At 37.1% G+C, this 17017-nt stretch overlaps 1 protein-coding gene across 2 annotated transcripts in view; it reads left to right on the top strand.

Annotated features, from left to right (window-relative positions):
* The window catches only part of RCAN1 (regulator of calcineurin 1), a 42417-nt gene extending 30324 nt beyond the window's left edge, over window positions 1-12093 (top strand). The window contains exons 1-4 of one of the 2 annotated variants that reach the window (XM_082491790.1): window positions 2652-2850; window positions 4974-5147; window positions 6130-6289; window positions 9302-12093. In XM_082491790.1, coding sequence (XP_082347916.1) covers window positions 2764-2850; window positions 4974-5147; window positions 6130-6289; window positions 9302-9465 — 585 coding nt within the window. In that variant the 5' untranslated portion in view covers window positions 2652-2763 and the 3' untranslated portion in view covers window positions 9466-12093. Of the gene's footprint in view, window positions 1-2651; window positions 2851-4973; window positions 5148-6129; window positions 6290-9301 lie in introns of those variants that run through there. The other variant, XM_082491791.1, reaches the window with a different exon arrangement.
* Window positions 12094-17017: the final 4924 nt, after the last annotated feature.

The following is a 17017-nucleotide window of genomic DNA, read 5'->3' as shown; positions in this document are numbered from 1 at the left end:
GTAAAAGACTCAATGTTTATTTTAAATCTGGAGAACACAGCGTGAAAAAATCATTTTGTGAGTGTTAATGTTCTCAAAAATAGTTAGTTTGTTTACAGCTAACACAGTAATACAGCAGGCTGTAGTCCTGTTTTAGGTGGCAACATTATATTTGAAAGATAGCTGTAGTAAGACATGTAAAGTCATTTTCCTTGGGCCTCGGTAATGTGTAGGTGGCCTTGAGGATAGCAATCGGAGGTATTCTTAATGTCTTACTGTTCATGGGATCTGGGCATAAACATGTAAGCCTAGGGTTACAAAGGGATGCAAGTGTCTAGGATCTACCTGTCCCACTTTAAGCTGTGAAGTCCAAAATAGAGCTTTTGAAGGCTTTTATAATCACTGGTCTGCTAGGAAGGTTTGATATGCTTAGCTATATAAAGGTCTGCAGCTAGGTCGCCAAAAGCTTTATTCTGTGGAGAAGCTCAAACTGTCTCTTGTGTAGGCCCTGTGAGGCTCTACAAAGGAAATATTCTTTCCACCGGTCACCCACAGAGATTCTGCAGTCACCTCAGTAGCCTCAGAGCATGCCAAATGATTCTGACTCAGAAGCAAGTTAAAGGTGGGGACCTTCTTTACTTTCTTATCAGTAGCTATAGCATTCACCTAGGATGTGGAAAGCCTGTTTTTCTTTTATGCTCAGGTGATTCATGGCCATATTTTCCAGATGAGCATCCTGACTGCTGGTCTATGGAGTCATGCTTGGTGCTTCCACTTCCAAAGTCTTTAAGACACTTGGCGACCGAATTCCAGGGCAAGGGCAGGATTCAAGACATACTCGGAATGATTTTCTGTGTGAGCTCAGGTGGTTTATTGCTTGGTGTGATGGCTGCTTATGAATCCTCCTCTTAAGTATCTGTGTTTCTGGGTACAGTTTGTGAGCTTGGGAACTCAGACCTGTTCTCACTGTATGCGTGCCCAGTCCAGACTTTGGCAGTGTTGAGCAGCTGGATAGCCGCTGCATCCTGTCTTCCTGGGAGCTCAAGGAGAGGAAAAGACCTGTTGTTTCTTCCTATCTTCCTGTCCGTCAGGCACCCAGTACACCAGGTGCTCCTGGAGCACTGGAGGCTTGTTACCTATTGCTTTCTTTCAGAGTTGAGTTTAATCTCACTGACAGTATATACGTCAGTTGTTGAGTTGTCCTTCAGAGCACCTTCTCTTCTGCTGAGCTGAGCTTACTTTTAAGCAAGGGTTTCCAAATAAAGGTGCTAGGAAGTTGGTCTGGGTAGTCTTTTGCACTAAGGTAACTTTTATGTTAAGGTAACTTAACAATAGCAGAGCGTTTGACTACTAAATGGGGATTTTAGCCTGTGACACAATAAGCATCCTGAACGACGTTATGCAAGTAAGTAGAGCCTATGGAAATTGAGAAGGCTATTCATGTGAATAGTTATACATCATTAAATAGTTATGAAATAAAGCTTTCAATTTATGACTGTCTACTGTTTTCAAGTATTTTGTAAAACTTGATGCTTCTGTCATAGCCCTATGATATAGTAAAATGAACTAAATGTACTTATAATTTTAACTTCATGATAAATTTTGATCTGAAGCTGCATAGGAGAGTTCCAAATGGCTTGTAAAAGCTTCAGCTTAAACTTAATGAATGACTTTAAATGGTAATGATTTTTTTTAAACAGTTCTTGATTTTAAAAAAAACAAACAAAAAAAAAAAAAACAAACAAAACCCATACAAACAAACAAAACCCAAACCAACCAAACAACAAAAAACCCACCAACAAAGAAAACCCAAAAAAACAACACCAAAAGAAACCACCTGTGTCCTGTGCTACTTCCTGGGAAAGAATCTGAAACTGGAATACAGTCACTGTATTCTGTAAACCAGAAAATGTCAGAAATATAGGTTTCATACCTCATTACTGCTGTCAGTAGTTCAGGTTGTCTCTTAAAACCCTGCTAGCAGATTTCTTTTGAAGCTCCTGTTTAAAAAAAAAAAAAGGCAACAACAACAAAAAAAAAAAACCACCCACTGAAAAAAAACAAAACAAAACCCCCAAAACTCCAACAGTTTGAGACTCAGAGTGAGTTTTTAATAAAGTGAGAATGGTAATTAATCCATATAGTTGCTTTGAAGAAAGCTTCAAAACTAACTCTCACCGTAATAGGGGGGAAAAGTATTTTCCCAAACTAATTCCTCCTAATCTTTACATTTCAGTCTGTGTTTTTTTTCCACAAAATTACCAAAAGCTATTGACCTGAGGGATTTGTTTTCCATTCCAAAGTCTTGAAATTTTCCTCCTGGCTAATTACAGCCTATTACTCTAGACTTTGGTCCTTTAGCAGTAACATTTTCCATCTTAAGATGGGTTGTCCCATTCCACTAAAGAGCATGTTGTCTGAGCGCTGAATGGAATTACTACCAATGGAAACTATGCTGCAAGAGGCTCGATAAAGCAGCTGCTGTGCAAACCTCAGCTGTTTTTTCCATCCTCCCTAGCGCTGGTAATTAGCATAGGGAAGCTGACTAATGTGCTGACGTCACCTCTTTCCAGTCGCAGCTTACATTTTGTTCCTGACTGCCTCAAAGCATGCAGGACTTTGTTCAGGAATTCGCTGTCACATACAGGATGCTCTGAAACCTTTTTTTTTTTTTGAGGGGCTGGACTTGTTTCCCTTATAAACACTGCCTGCAGGACCAACGGCTTCCTTAAAAGTCATTGGTTTCTGCGGAACAGCAAGTATATTGCTTTGGCGAAGCACAAAATGCATTTTAGAAATTTTAACTACAGTTTTAGTTCTCTGATTGCCTGTGTGGCAGATAGCGATGTCTTCAATCAAGCAGAAACAAGGGTATGCTTTATCTTTTTGTGTTTTATTTCTGTGAACTACTGGAATACTAAAGTATGTAGGTACTGTTTCAAATTGCTTAAAATATGGATGCCTTGATAGCTTTTTGACTTGTAAGAAAATTTCATTTTGATGTAATGGTCTTGGGTCTTACAAGTCTGCAGCAGTTTGCTCTGATATGAATGACTAACTCTAGGAATTATTAGATCTTAAGCTATGTGTTTTTGAAAATGATCAGGAGTTTACCTCCAGACTTCCTTCACTGTCTGTATAGTGTATTCTTCACTTGCGTGTGCATTTTCAGCAAATGTTTAAATTATAATTTTGATAGTAAGGGTCACGTAATTTATAATATACTTTATACTTCTCGTGGGATTTTTTGGCTGGCACTGTAGTTAAGAGCATAATGTTAAAACTGTAGGAAGTCCTCTTGGATTTATATTTAACTGGTTAGTATTAATATAATGTAAGTAATCCAGTCCTGATACAGTGAATTGTTGACTGTTAAGATACCTCAAAGACAAAAATAACGTTTTATTTAGTGTCGTATGGCTAGCGTGAAATTTTCATAAATGTCTATAATCACACACATTTTAAAAAACTGTATATGTTATACACATCCTGCAGATACTCTTGAGTTTAAATGTTGAATGTGAACTTCGAAATGCAATTTAGCATGGATTTAGCTCACTTTTCGTGGTTTTGTCCAGCTTGCTCTAGAGTACAGGAGGCTAACAATACACGCTTTGTGTGCGGAGGGTTGTGGTCTTATTTCAGAGCTTATTTTGAAGAATCTTAAGCGTGAAGCAGGAGAGCTCTGACTTTAAAATGTCTTTGAAATATAATGGTTATATACACACCCATGGAAAGTTTGTGAAGCAGAGTTTTTCAGGAAGGAAAATGAAATTTTGAAGTAATCACTGCCTTCCTATGTAATCTTTGTTGCTTTTTTCTGTTAATTCAAAATGTAACAGTAAAAAAAAAAAAAAAGAAGAGGCAATGTGGTCTTACTTACTTGTTAATTTTTATTTTGGCATTGTATTGAACTTCTAGTAAGCTTTTATGAATAGAATAAAAATATCTGAAGTCTGAATGCTTGATCTGTTGCCATCACTGAAATAAGGCTTGTGACTGGTTACTGTGTTCTCAATGTGAGCCTGAAACACTTTGCAAGAGTGTGGTAGCTTCAGAACCTTCTGCTTCTTTCTCCTCCTTTGGTCTGGCATCCTGAAGTAAGAGTGGAAACACTCTTTGTTTAAATGATACGAAAAATAGCCAAGTCGGGTTTGCATAGATGTCCTAGGAGCACAAACTCAAAGCGCAAAATGGAGATAGCCAGCTGTTTGTAAAGGTGCTTCAGTTTTTCCACACAGATAGGACAGCAAAGTATCTCAGCTGCAGATCTATGAAGGTATGAGGTTTTGGTCCAGTTCCTACTTTTACCACACAGTCAAAACAGAAAGTGTGTCAAAAGCCTTTCAGGAGATGTATGGTTAGTACTTATGATTATTGTTTTTTAGGAAAGATATTGGGAGCCTTTTTAGAATTTAGTTCCAGAAATAGAAAAGGCTATTAAACTAGAGTTCAGCAGTATGTTCATTTTCCTAAATGAAAGTAGCAGCCATTAAAACAGATGCTCATGAACTTTATTATTCATGCTGAGTCACTGAAGAAAATTACATTTAGCTTGCAAATATGCTTTTTTCATTTTTCTCTATTAAAACTGTTGTGTTGGCTTCCTTGAAAATTGCACACAAAGGCATGCTTGGCAGACTTTTTTTCAAGGCCTTTGGATATTAATTTTGTAAGACAAGCATTTCTTTTCATTATCTTACCCATACTACTATTTCTATTATGTCACTAAATCAGAGTATTGTGTCCAACCCTTATTATTGATAATCTTTTTTTTAATAAGGAAGAAAAAAGCTGCTATAGATGAAACAAGTGATAGGTTAGAAAAATTCATTATAAAAAGAGAGAAGAAGAAAACCAAATCTAAGCTGTTTACTTTAATAATCAAGAGTGGTGGTATGCCCTTACTAGTAACAGCAATTTCTTTCTGTATTTCTTTAGAGAAAATGTAGTGTGTTGCATATTCACTTTCTTCTCTGGTCCTTTCTTTTCAGGCCAAATTTGAATCGCTGTTTAGGACATATGACAGAGATATCACCTTTCAGTATTTTAAGAGCTTCAAAAGAGTACGAATAAATTTCAGTAACCCTTTATCTGCAGCAGATGCTAGAATCCAGTTGCACAAGACAGAGTTCCTTGGAAAGGAAATAAAACTGTATTTTGCTCAGGTAAGTCTTCTTGTGATTATCCTTACAAGGTACTAAAGCATAACTTACTTGTGATAGGCTTCCACAGGTCTTCAGTCCTGCTAATGAACACAGTTAATTTTTTCAGTTTGATTAGAGAATCACAAGTTGTTCCAAAGCCACAAGTATTCGAAGGCTGTTGCGTATTTTGCATTTATGTCTCACTCTGTATTGTTTTAATAACCTTGGGGAAAGGGAGGAGATGATAGTAATCAGCACAGTCAAAGATAGGGTTTAACGGGGTGGGGGAAGCCAAGTGTGCTCTGCCAACAGTACGCACGCACATGCGAACTCAAGTAGTATCTGAGGGAATCCAAAGAGAGTTCAGGACTCTACCTGTTCTCACTGCTGCAAATTGTTTGTCTAGCACATGTTTGTACTTGGGAGACCGCCATCAGTGCAGCTCTATAGCTGGCTAGCATCTGCTGCTAAAGACGTGAAACTCTCAGGTTCTGATAATCTGGGTGCTTTTCGGTAGCTGCTGTGTATTTTCCTCCATAAATTTAATGGGAAAATTAATCTATGTGTGTCTGTTTCAGATGTCCCTAGGGACAGTCCTGAAGGAGCCAGTTTATTTATATACCTTCTAGAATTCTCACCACTCTCACTTGTGGTAATGAGTTTCAACACCATTTGTCATTAGGCTTTAAAGCCCATATCCAGCTTCCTCCTACTTCAGTATTTTAAGGACAGATATTTTCTGGTGAAATTTTTGTAAAACTCCATAATGAGAAGATGCAGATGTGCATACTTCATTGCATGTTTCATCAGAGTTAATGAATGTGGTGGCTTGTCTGTATTTTGTATACTGGGTCTTTCATATAGCTCTCTTCAATAATATAGTTACATGCTGCCACCTTGAGTGCCTGTTACAGCATAACATCTATCCAAACCTTAAAATTCCTCATGAATGATGGATTCATTGATAATATTGAAACAGCTTTGGCTTTTTTGCTTTTTTCAGACTTTGCACATTGGAAGCTCGCATTTGGCGCCACCAAATCCAGACAAACAGTTTTTGATTTCACCTCCTGCCTCTCCACCTGTCGATTGGAAGCAAGTAGAAGATGCTACTCCAGTCATTAACTATGACCTTTTATATGCTATCTCCAAGTTAGGACCAGGTAAGAAGGAGTAGAAACGCTAGAATTTTGGTTGAGTAAAATACCTTTTAAACTTTCTGAATTTCTAGAACTCTTCAAATTAATTACTGTCTACCAATTAAATTTGCAATATCAGAAAAAGTATTAATAAATGGTAGTTCCTTACACATATAGTAATTCCATAGGATCACTTGGAGGGCCCAGACCTCCACAATGTGATCTTTTTTGTGATTTGTAGAGAGCATGAATGTTGCTTCAATAATATATTAGCTTGTTCATCAGAATTTTCAAGAAGCAGCTTCCTGAAAATGAAGAGGCAGTTGTGTAGTTACATACTTCTTGAAGGGATGGGAAAGTCCTGTTTCAGACGATGAACCAGTTAACAGCTGTGTAGCTCTGTGCTAGGATTACCTCTGCAGCTGAGAGAGTAGTATGCGTAGGAGGGAAACTATCAGTATCAACCTAGTTTTCTTTTGGAGTTAAGAGGGAGAAGTTTCTGCCACTCCTTGCTCCTTCTAATTTTCATTGACTGCAATTCATTTATTAGAAACTTTGAGGTAGCTTTACCCAGGAAAGCAAAGTTTATATTGGTTGTTCCCCCCCCCCCCCCCCCCAAATTAAAGGAGATATTTCCCATAAGTTGCTTATTATTTCAGCTAACCATGCTGTGTAGACTGTTTATAGATCTTTTTTATTAAAAATAGATGGCACCACAGATAGCATGTAGAACTGGTTCTCCTATTTATAGAAATGCTGCTTTCAGAAATAGATGTGAAGTTCCACTAAACTAAACTCTTACTTTAAACATGGTTCTGCTTTTCAGCAATTAATGATCACATCCCTTGATGTCATTTTATACCTCAGTTAAGACAATCTTCTTAATGAGAATTGGTGCAAATTACATTTCACAAATTCTACAACTCTGACTTAATAGTACATTTGCAAATAAGTTTAGGAGACAGAAAACATTTAGTAGCAGTATCAAAGAGAATAAAGGCTGTAGTCTGAATCATTTTACTGTAGTATTTTCCAATCTAAACCATTCTATGATTCTATGATTTTTATATACCTGTTTACCTACCAGCTTAGGGAACGTGTCTTATTATGTCAGTAGTAAGGGGTGGAGAAGAGGGTAAGGCAGAACTTCTAGCTCCTCATGCATCAGCTTTCTATGTAGTATTTTATGGTTGACTGCATACTGGTGATATCCAAAGATTCCAGCAAAAATCATGTGCATCTTACAAACCACTATGGAGTTCTTCTTACCTGTGAAAATTCAGCCCTTGGCAGTTTGTGGAGGGACAAAAATTATGCTTATGGTGGCATAAAAAATGGGGTAGGTTATTGCCAGTTTTTAATTAAAAAAAATAATCTTTTAAATGGCATGTGAATTACAATGACAAGAACAATTTATAGGAAAGGTAATACAGCTAGAAGTGGAGGTATAAAGTGCTGCCACAGATAATTTGTTTATGCAGAAATATGTAAACTAAGCAGATAAGCCTGCATGTAGGTCTTCAAAACCATCCATCAAGAATACTGCTGACATACTGAATGTTTTATCAGACTTTATTTTCCTGAAATCAGTTTTTGAAACACAAATCCCGTAAGACTATGCTTGTCAGAATAAAAGTTGTTTTTGATGAAACATGTGGAATGAATAAATAAATAACATTACAGCTTACTGATTTTATGAGTGTTCAGAGCTTGCTTCATGCCTGCTGCTTTCTTTACTACAAGCTTTGCTTTTAAGTTTTAGCTACACCAAAAAGTAACCTGTAGGCCTTAAAATACTTAAGGACTTACGAAGCAGTAAAAGTTTGTCTTTTTTCCCCTGAAAGTTCTGTTATTGAGATACCCTGCAGTAAGCTCACTGGCAGATCATGATCCCTTTTCCCATGAGATTTTTCATATATATTGTGAATATTGAGCCCTATAAAGCTCTGCCTCTTTCTTGACTGTGATGTCCATTGGAACATGGAGTTAATGACTTTGTAACGAGGAGCAAGCAGGGGTTACTCTAGCACAATGGTTCGTGTGTTTCTGAAGAACTGGAGGCAAGAGCCTTTTCCTCTATGGAACTGCTCTTTGTGCCAGTTCCCCTTCCTAAAGTTCTTGGGGAAACAGAGCAGAGACCACTTCAGAGCCTTGGCACGCTAGAGTGTGCTGCTTGCCACCTGTGTTAGCTCTTTTGAACAACGGATGGGCAGATCTCTGTAGTGGTCTTAATGGAGACTGTTCTCTCCAGTGAGAGGTAATGAGTATAAAGTAACTAGAAAAAAACATTAAGGTGAGCTGATCAGGGAAGTGGTGAAAAGAAATAGTTTGCTCTGTCCCTGATCTAATATAAGATTAAAATTATTTAACATCTGGTTAGATTTAAAAGCAATCGTTTATATTATGTAAAAAACAGATTTCAGATCAGTACTCAATAAAATTTGTATCTCAGCACTTCTACACACTAGCTATATTATATCTGAGTGTTTGACATTATATATGCATGAAGCCTCCTCTGCTGCACCATAGTGCACGCTACACCAGAACAGTGTTAGAAGAAGCATCTCTATGTGAGGTGGGAAGAATTGCATCCAGTTTTCTTAACACTGAAAGCTTTTGGGGGGAAAAAAGATCCTGTGGTTTTGCTGTCATTCAGGAAAACAAAGTCTTCCTGAATGTGGTACAGTGGGTAGATAAACATGTATGCTTTGAAAATGACAAAAACCCACCAAGAAGACTTCGGACTGCTCATGTAGAACACTTACGTAAATTACCATAGGCATTCAGGAAAACTTGCTTTTAAGAGAGCAGCTGAGCTATGTTGCTTTGAAAATAGAACCTAAATACTTCCGGATGGTAAATGTGACTTTTGGCAGTGCACCTGCTTGCACCATCTAATGCATTGTGGCATCAGGCTTTTGCCATCAGTGTGTTGCTTACACATTTTTATGAATTCCTTTCTTTTAGTAACTTCTTTCATACTTTTCTACAGAATGGATCCTTTTTAACCAGTTTTGCTAATATTTTAACTTTCAGGAGAGAAGTATGAGCTACATGCTGCAACTGACACTACTCCTAGTGTTGTCGTCCACGTATGTGAAAGTGACCAGGAAAACGATGTGGAAGAAGAAACGAAGAAACCCAAACCAAAAATTATTCAGACCAGAAGGCCAGATTACACTCCTACCCATTTAGGTTGAACTGCTGTTGTTTTTCCAAGGGTTAAAAGTAGACACATGCAAGGGAAACGTTTACTGTGGAAACAGCATGTCACAGGTTTCGTGGCAACAGCAGCAGTTACTGTAGGAGAAATTCCAATATAAGTTTGCTCAGAAAAAATATAGGAAGTTTCATCCTTATTTTTTGATGCTGCGGGTTGGTGGATGTCATGAGTGTATTCCCAGATCACTGGGAACAAAAGATAGGCAGAAGGCAACATTTTGAGACATAACAGGACAAACTAGGTTTATTTTTTTGGGGGTACTGTAGGCTGTTCCATTACGAAGCAGCTAGGGGAAGCTTTCTTTGTTCTGACTCACATAAATCCTCAAACTAATAGGCTAGTCATTGTGTGGAGTACATAGCGATAACAGAGGTGGTTTTAAAGATTAAAGTATGGGAATTGTAAACCTCTTTCTTATAATAGATTTTGTGCATGTGTATTCTTGGTCTTCTAAAGTAACTTTGCATTATTTTCTATAGTTTCTCACATGTTTCTGAAAATCTGGGAAATTGTTAAAAGTATTTATTATCTCAGCATCCCGGACTTACTACTAGATGTGTATATACATATATATTTATATTTGTTTTTATTGGCACTCATTTTCCAGCAGGCATACAGTTTCTTCAGCACCTTATTTTGGTGCTCTGTAACTTGTGCTTTTAAAATTTTAACCTTTTAAATGCCTATATAGGGTTTTATCTGGCAAAGTAATGGAAAAATGTGCAATAGGAAAGTTGTTTAAACAAGTTGATTTTAAATTATTTAAGTTTTTAAATTATATCTTCAATAACATTTGTTCGGTAGCTTTTGACTTTCTCATTTGGAAAAAAATACTCTTAAATGTATAAGTAAAGCTAATGTTGCATATTAACAGCAATGTAATTTTTCATTGGAAAAAAAAAAAGGTGATGGAGAGATATGAACTCTACTCAGTATGTGAATCTGCATTGTTATGAGCAAAGGTTTAACAGTGATTGAAAAGTTGCACACAGCGTGTAGAACAGTGAAGAGAGATGGAGTGCCTTTTCCTTGTTCATTCCTGATGTGAACGGTTCTACAAGCTGCACACTTGTATCTTTTTCTACTGGCTTTGTATGTCCATAAATATAAACTTTCTTAGCTTTGCTTCCAAAATAAGCTGATATTTAGAAATGCTTACTGCCGAGTAATGATGCATACTTAAGTAATGGGTATATGTGGGAGAAGCCTTAGGGGATTTATATGTTAGTGTTTAAAGACTGTAGCTCATGACATACAAGTTTAGAGGAAGAAAGGTGGCAGAAGTGTATTTTATTACTTGTTTTTTAAAATGGAGATCCTCACTTTGAAATAGGTTTCAGTATTTTTTTTAAGAGATAGTAACTGATATCTGTGGGAAATTATCACTTACAGTTTTAGAATTGGGATGTTCGAAGCTTCTCAACATATTTATAAAAATCAAAGCACGGTTCTCTGTTGATTTGCTTTTGTCCCAGTTGGTCTGAGAATGAGTTTTGTAGCTGGAGTTATTATTAAGAAATCCATTCTGTGCCATTTGAAGCAAACATTGACTTAAATACCCAGGTTCGTACCTTGTTTTTTTAAAATAAATAATACATATTTTAAAAAGTAAGATGTATAATGAAGCCATTCCAAGCAGTGGTGCAGCATAAACATGGTGTTATTGAAGACCTGTATTATACTAAGGAAAATAGAAATTGATATTCTCTCTCTACAGAGAGCAGGAATATATTTAACTTGAGTAGTACGTGCAGTTATGATCTTGTTTTCATTGATATGCCCTGTAAACCGAAACAAACACTGGTACCTGGTGTCTGTCTGGGACCTAACTCAAGTGGCACTCTCTCCATGTTAACAGTGTTAAGAAGAGCTAATGCCATGTATTGCTGGAGCCGTGTTTTATGGACATGGGCATGCGTAAGGTTATTTTGTGTTACTAAGATGTAACAATCAGCTGGATACATGTACTGTTTATTAACACACAAAATAAATAAAATGGAGAGAAAGTTTGTAGTTTTGCCACAACTGCCTTTAAGCATTTCCAAGGTTTTTTTCCATGTTTCTCAAATTACTGCTGGACTTTGTGTTTCGCTTCATTCAGTTTAAAGTTGTTAGAATAATTCCTGTTCTGTCCTTTTTCCATCTTGCCCCAATTACCAATTAAAACATCAGTTTTGCATTAGAAACCCAGGTAGTTGCTGTTCTGTTTCCTAACAATCCGAAGAAAGCAGTGCTACCTTTCAATTAAAAAAACCAGAATGTTAAATACCAAGGTGGTTTTTGTCACTTTAGTACACTGCCATCTGCCTAATAAGGTGGGCACTAGAAACCATGGAAGTCTTGGGATGGTTACAGTGTGTTTCCCTTTCTGATGGTAATTGTAAAGAAAGGTTGTGAGACTGGTAACTTACCTGTCTTTCTGGTTGTATATCCTGGCTTGTGCCACCTTCTGTTACCATTACTACAGTGTGCTGCTTGCTTTTTCTGTTTTTGTTTTTTTTTTTTTTTTTTTTTTAATGTTCAAATGAATGCTTAGTTGGTATTTTATACAGTTGTATAGTATCGGGCATATTTAAATTAAAATATTTTGTTGTCTTCTTGTAAATGTCATGGTATTTATGCATTAAACTAGTTGAAGATTTTGCGCCAAAGTCTGAACTTTAGGATTCTAAACATCTCTGATTTGAAAAAAAGTAAGAATATTGTCCCAGGTTACATCCCTACCAACTAAATTAATATTCAGAGAAAAGCTTTTCAGCCTTCAGCTTAAGATACTTGCATGATCTCAATCAAAGTATGAGAACTTACCAATGAGTAAAATACAGTTCAGAATATTCCAATTAAAAACTGATTCTTCTGTTCCTGAAGTTGATGTGTTTCCTAATAAAGGTATCAACATCTTACTGTTCTATAATAATCCCTGTGCATTCATAATGTCCTTACCAGTTTTCTTCTACAACATGAATAATTCTATTTTTTAAAGCCCTTGGAATATGAAAACGTATCAGCATTTAAATGGCTTTACCTGTAACTGTAACTTACTTTTAACTGTAACTTACAGTTACCAGTAACTGTAACTTTTTGTTTTGCAAGACACATTAAGCAAAAATGCATTGAAGGCTTCACTTTCAATATAGATAGAAATCCTTTCACAGCAGAAAGGAGTTACTGATATTAATGCTCATCGTTCTTCTCTACTTACGACTGGGAAGTATTGATGTTTGTAAGAAACTGTTCAGTACACAGAAATGGTTTGAAGTAGCAAAGTGCTGCTGTGTGCTGGCCCATCCACGGGAATTTGTGTATAGAGTAACAGAAATAACTTGGTCCTTAAGCAATCTAACAAAAGATAGAAGGTGAAATAGCAATTCCAATGGAGCCACCCTGCTTTATGTAGAAGACCTCATTTTATTTTTTTTTTTAAGCATAGCTCGTGTTATATTATTTGCCCTTTGCATAAGGGTAGCATGCACAATCTCCATAAATCTGTAAGCGATCGCTAGCGTTTGTCATTTTGCAAGACTTGTTGCCAGCTTAGTGATACACATTCCTATTGTTGGCTTATGCATTTGTGCATGCATTACTATATTAAGGACCTTACTTGTTAGCAAGGTGAATTCAACAACACGGAAGACTAAAGTTTGTATTTAATCAGGCTTTTGTTTTTCAGAGCAGCAACAAGTGTAGTAACTTTGATATTTGAAATACTGGACAGGTATGTTAGTTGTTCTTCTTGTGTAGTCCAGACTTGTCGAGGGTGGGGAAGGTATGAACTCAGCAACTGTCTCTCATACCATTTTAACAGTTACAGCATGGGTTTCGCCCTAGGCATAGTCACCGGCCTATTCAGGTTTTGCTTTGTCACACTAGGAAGAATGTCTTGGGGAAGACAAGTTCTTTAACATGAAATTGTGGTTTGTATCTATAAAGCTTGCTTGCTTGTTCTGGTATGTCCAGAACCCTCTCCCAGTTCCAAACATACAAAATGATAGGAAGGGGAAGACCTTTACTCTAGGCATAGATTAAGCTCAGAAATTCACTTACTAGGTCTTGGGTTCAGTTGTCACATCTTTGCTTTTATCCTGGCTTGTCCAACACACTTAAGAAGCATTTTGTAGAAAATTGCATCTGCTTAATATTTTTTAATAATTCATGCTCGGATGTCTAAAAAGAAAACAAAACAACCAATAATAACAAAGATAAGATATCCCCCAAGATACTGTAATGTTACGGTGAACAAAGCGAGACCACAAAGGTGATTTGACTGATGAGTTAGTCAGGTGACTTGACAGGATGGATCTGGCAGGACTGGATTTATCTTCTCTGACAGAATTTACATTGATAAAGTAGTGACTATCATACTTGAAACTTGCAGTCACTTACCTTGTCTGTATTTATGTATCTTAAATTATAGCATCTCTGTCATCTTCCTTGCTGCTTCTTTTCCCCTCTTTTTTTTTTTTTTTTTTGAGTAATTGGCAATTATTCCACCTGAGGTATGAAAAGAAATAAAATGATGGGAGTTTAAGTATGAAAGGTTGAACAGGTGTAGGAAGAGACAGAGGCACCAAGAGGCGTGTTGTCAATTCTGGTGATCATGTCACCCACTCTGTTTTGGACTTTCTGCCTCTCAAAGACCAGCTCAAGAACCTCCAGTTCTTCATAATGTTGCTTTCTGCTCCCACCCTAGCCCTCCTTCCACAAAATGTTATTCCATATTTCCAAAATTTTGAGAATCTATGAGGCTTACAAGCATTTCCTAGGTCGTCTTTCTGAAATCACTTTTTCTCTTCTCCAAGGTTAAGCATCAGTGTCTGTGGCTTCAGAACTTTATTACAGGCTTTACAGAGGTTTAACGAAGGTCTTGTATGCTGGGAGCACAGCACAGGGGGAGCATCGACGGGAAACTTTTTCAGTACTAGATTTCAAGTTTGTCAGTAATGACAAATTTGCATAATTTCATATTTGGAGTGATTATGTATTTATAGCTTGCACTTGGTAGTCTCAATCCTTTTTGTAGAGTGTGAATTTCCTGGGGTGGGATTTTGAGGGTTTGTATCTTTGTCCCATCTTGAAATCTTTCTTCCGCTTTACCTCTATTTTTGTCCTTCTTTCTACACATTGGATTTCATTGTGTACGGTGTACCAAGCAGGTCCTTTATCTATTTCCTTAGCTTTTACTTTTGACTTTATTTGTGTGGACCTGCCTACACTTTGATTCTCTGCATGTTTTCTTGCCATTGAATTTATACCAGGAACTCATTTTATTTGCAGTTTCATTACTACCATATCCTGCCCCAATGAAACCTCTAAGTGCAACTAAGAACTTATCCAATATTCACCTAATGCCCAAGGTGTCATGTCCTTTATTAATCCTAATGAAATTATATCTGATTTTCTGTTTACTGTGTTTCATGTCTCCTACTGTCATTTATAAATGCATATCCTTTATTTTGCTGGTGCAGACTGTTGTACTGTGTTCTGATGCCATGCATCTGCAACTCTGGCCAAACCGTAATTAATTCCCTATCTCATAGGATGTATTGTGATACCTTCAATATCTCTGTAGGTCTGGGAACAAGTCAGGCTCATGAGTGTGATGCTGGCTGCTATCTACCATTGTCCAAATCTCTGGAAATTTTGATGGTGTCTGTCATACTCTACCACTTCCTAAGTCCAGTGAGGAGAAGCTCGTTCAGGGATAAACAAATGTACAAAAAACCCTGGAGTATAGGCAGGAGTTTGGCATGTATCTCTTTTTTTTTTTTAATGTGTATCACCTATTAATTACTTATTAATTTGTGCTTGTTAGACAGGATAGACTCCTTATACCTAAGAGTACTTGCATTTGATACTTAGGAGTTCAGTGGGCAGCCAGTGTTTTGCTCACAACTCCATTGTTTCCGAATCCATTTTCTTCAGTTTCATATCTGGAGACTCACTACTTGAGTTAAAGGTTTTGCAAAGTAGGACTTACTGAGGTGGTGCGGAAATCTGGAGGAAGAGGTAGAAAATAGATCTATCTTTGAGTCTTTTTGTGCCACTGGGTGTTTTGGTTCTTGACTGAATATTTTGAGTTAATATCAAGCCCATAAAAGTGCTACAGAGGAAATGCTAAAGACATCCTTCAAGTGTCATTCAGGTAGACGTTACCATTATTTGATTCAAATTTCTTCTGTGGGAATGTGGTGTGCTTTTTAGGGTGCCTAAGGGTGCTGCTAGGTCTAGGCATGTCCTGGAACTCCCCTTTGAGCTCTCTGCCTCTGCGTTTCAGTAGTTGAAAGTTTATACTGTGGTCTCTGCCAAAATCCTATTGTTACGTTCCCCTCTCCCTTACGTCATGCACGTACGTCCCCCAATTCTTAAGATCTTTTCAACCTTTTCTGTAATAGCTCTTCTAAAGCTTTAAAATGCATCTTTCAAAACCTGACAGGCTCTTAAACAGATTTTGGTGAAGTCATCTTAGTGCTGTTTCCTTACAGTGTCTCTGTCTCGCCCAGAAATTTAAATAAAATAGTCTGACTTTCTCATGAAGCGTATCTGTAATATTCAAAAACTAAATAGAAGATGACCAGCTCGTAGCAAGTGGCCATTTCTTGTTACAGTGTTACAGGACTTTGGGTATCTTTCAAAGCAACTTGACTTTTAAGCTTTATAGACTTCTATGCTTTTGTTTTGTGATTCAGTGTACAAATGAAATTATATATGGGTTTTGGTGTTTTAGGAGGTCCAAAGGAACTCTATAAACTAGAGATCTTGAATTAGGTTGTAGCATGCAAATCAGCTTTTGTTTGAGAAAGCTATCAGAATTTAAGAACTCACTGCTTGGTATACTAGAACTTGGTTTAAAAGAGTCAATCAATAGGAATGCCTTGGCAAATAAGAAAGTGATCTTGTATATTCTCTAAAAAGAGATCCTGAATCTCCTTTTTGTTTCATTTCTAAAATGCAGAGTTCCGAGTTGCTTTTTTTCCCCCTTTTCCCTTATTCCTCTCTCTTCCATTAACCATTTTGTGTGCTGTATGATTGGAATAATTACTTACATCCTAACTTGAATGCAGTTCTCAACAGAATTGTGGATCTACTTTTTTTCTTTGGGGCGGAGGGTAGGGGAGACTTGCATAACAAAATTGTCTTTTAATTTCAATGAATTGAAGGAGGTATGTGGAGGTGCCCATAGGTGGAGCTAAATATCAAGCAATATCATTGCATACTACTGAATAAAACTGAAAAATCAAAACTCAACCTCCAGCTAAGGCTGTCATCGCAATAGCAGATGTGGAAAAGAAATAATTTCACTATTAGATTACAAAAGTACGGTATTCCTTGTCTCTGATGCTTTTGAATATAGTTGATGTGAAACATGTCTGTGGTGTGTAGGAAATCTTGCAGCGAAATACTTTCTAAAGGTAATCGTGAGCCATTTTAGCAGTAAGTTGCAGCGTGGCACACTGTGCTCTGCTTAATTTCATTGACATTCCTTAGGAAAAAAAGTTCACGTATGCAAAATGTTTGAATCAGCCTGCTAA

Source organism: Vanellus vanellus (genome assembly GCF_965231255.1).
Source record: "Vanellus vanellus genome assembly, chromosome: 1".
Taxonomy (NCBI): domain Eukaryota; kingdom Metazoa; phylum Chordata; class Aves; order Charadriiformes; family Charadriidae; genus Vanellus; species Vanellus vanellus.
The sequence above is the reverse complement of the archived record's forward strand: the minus strand, read 5'-3'. Positions and strand labels throughout refer to the sequence as shown.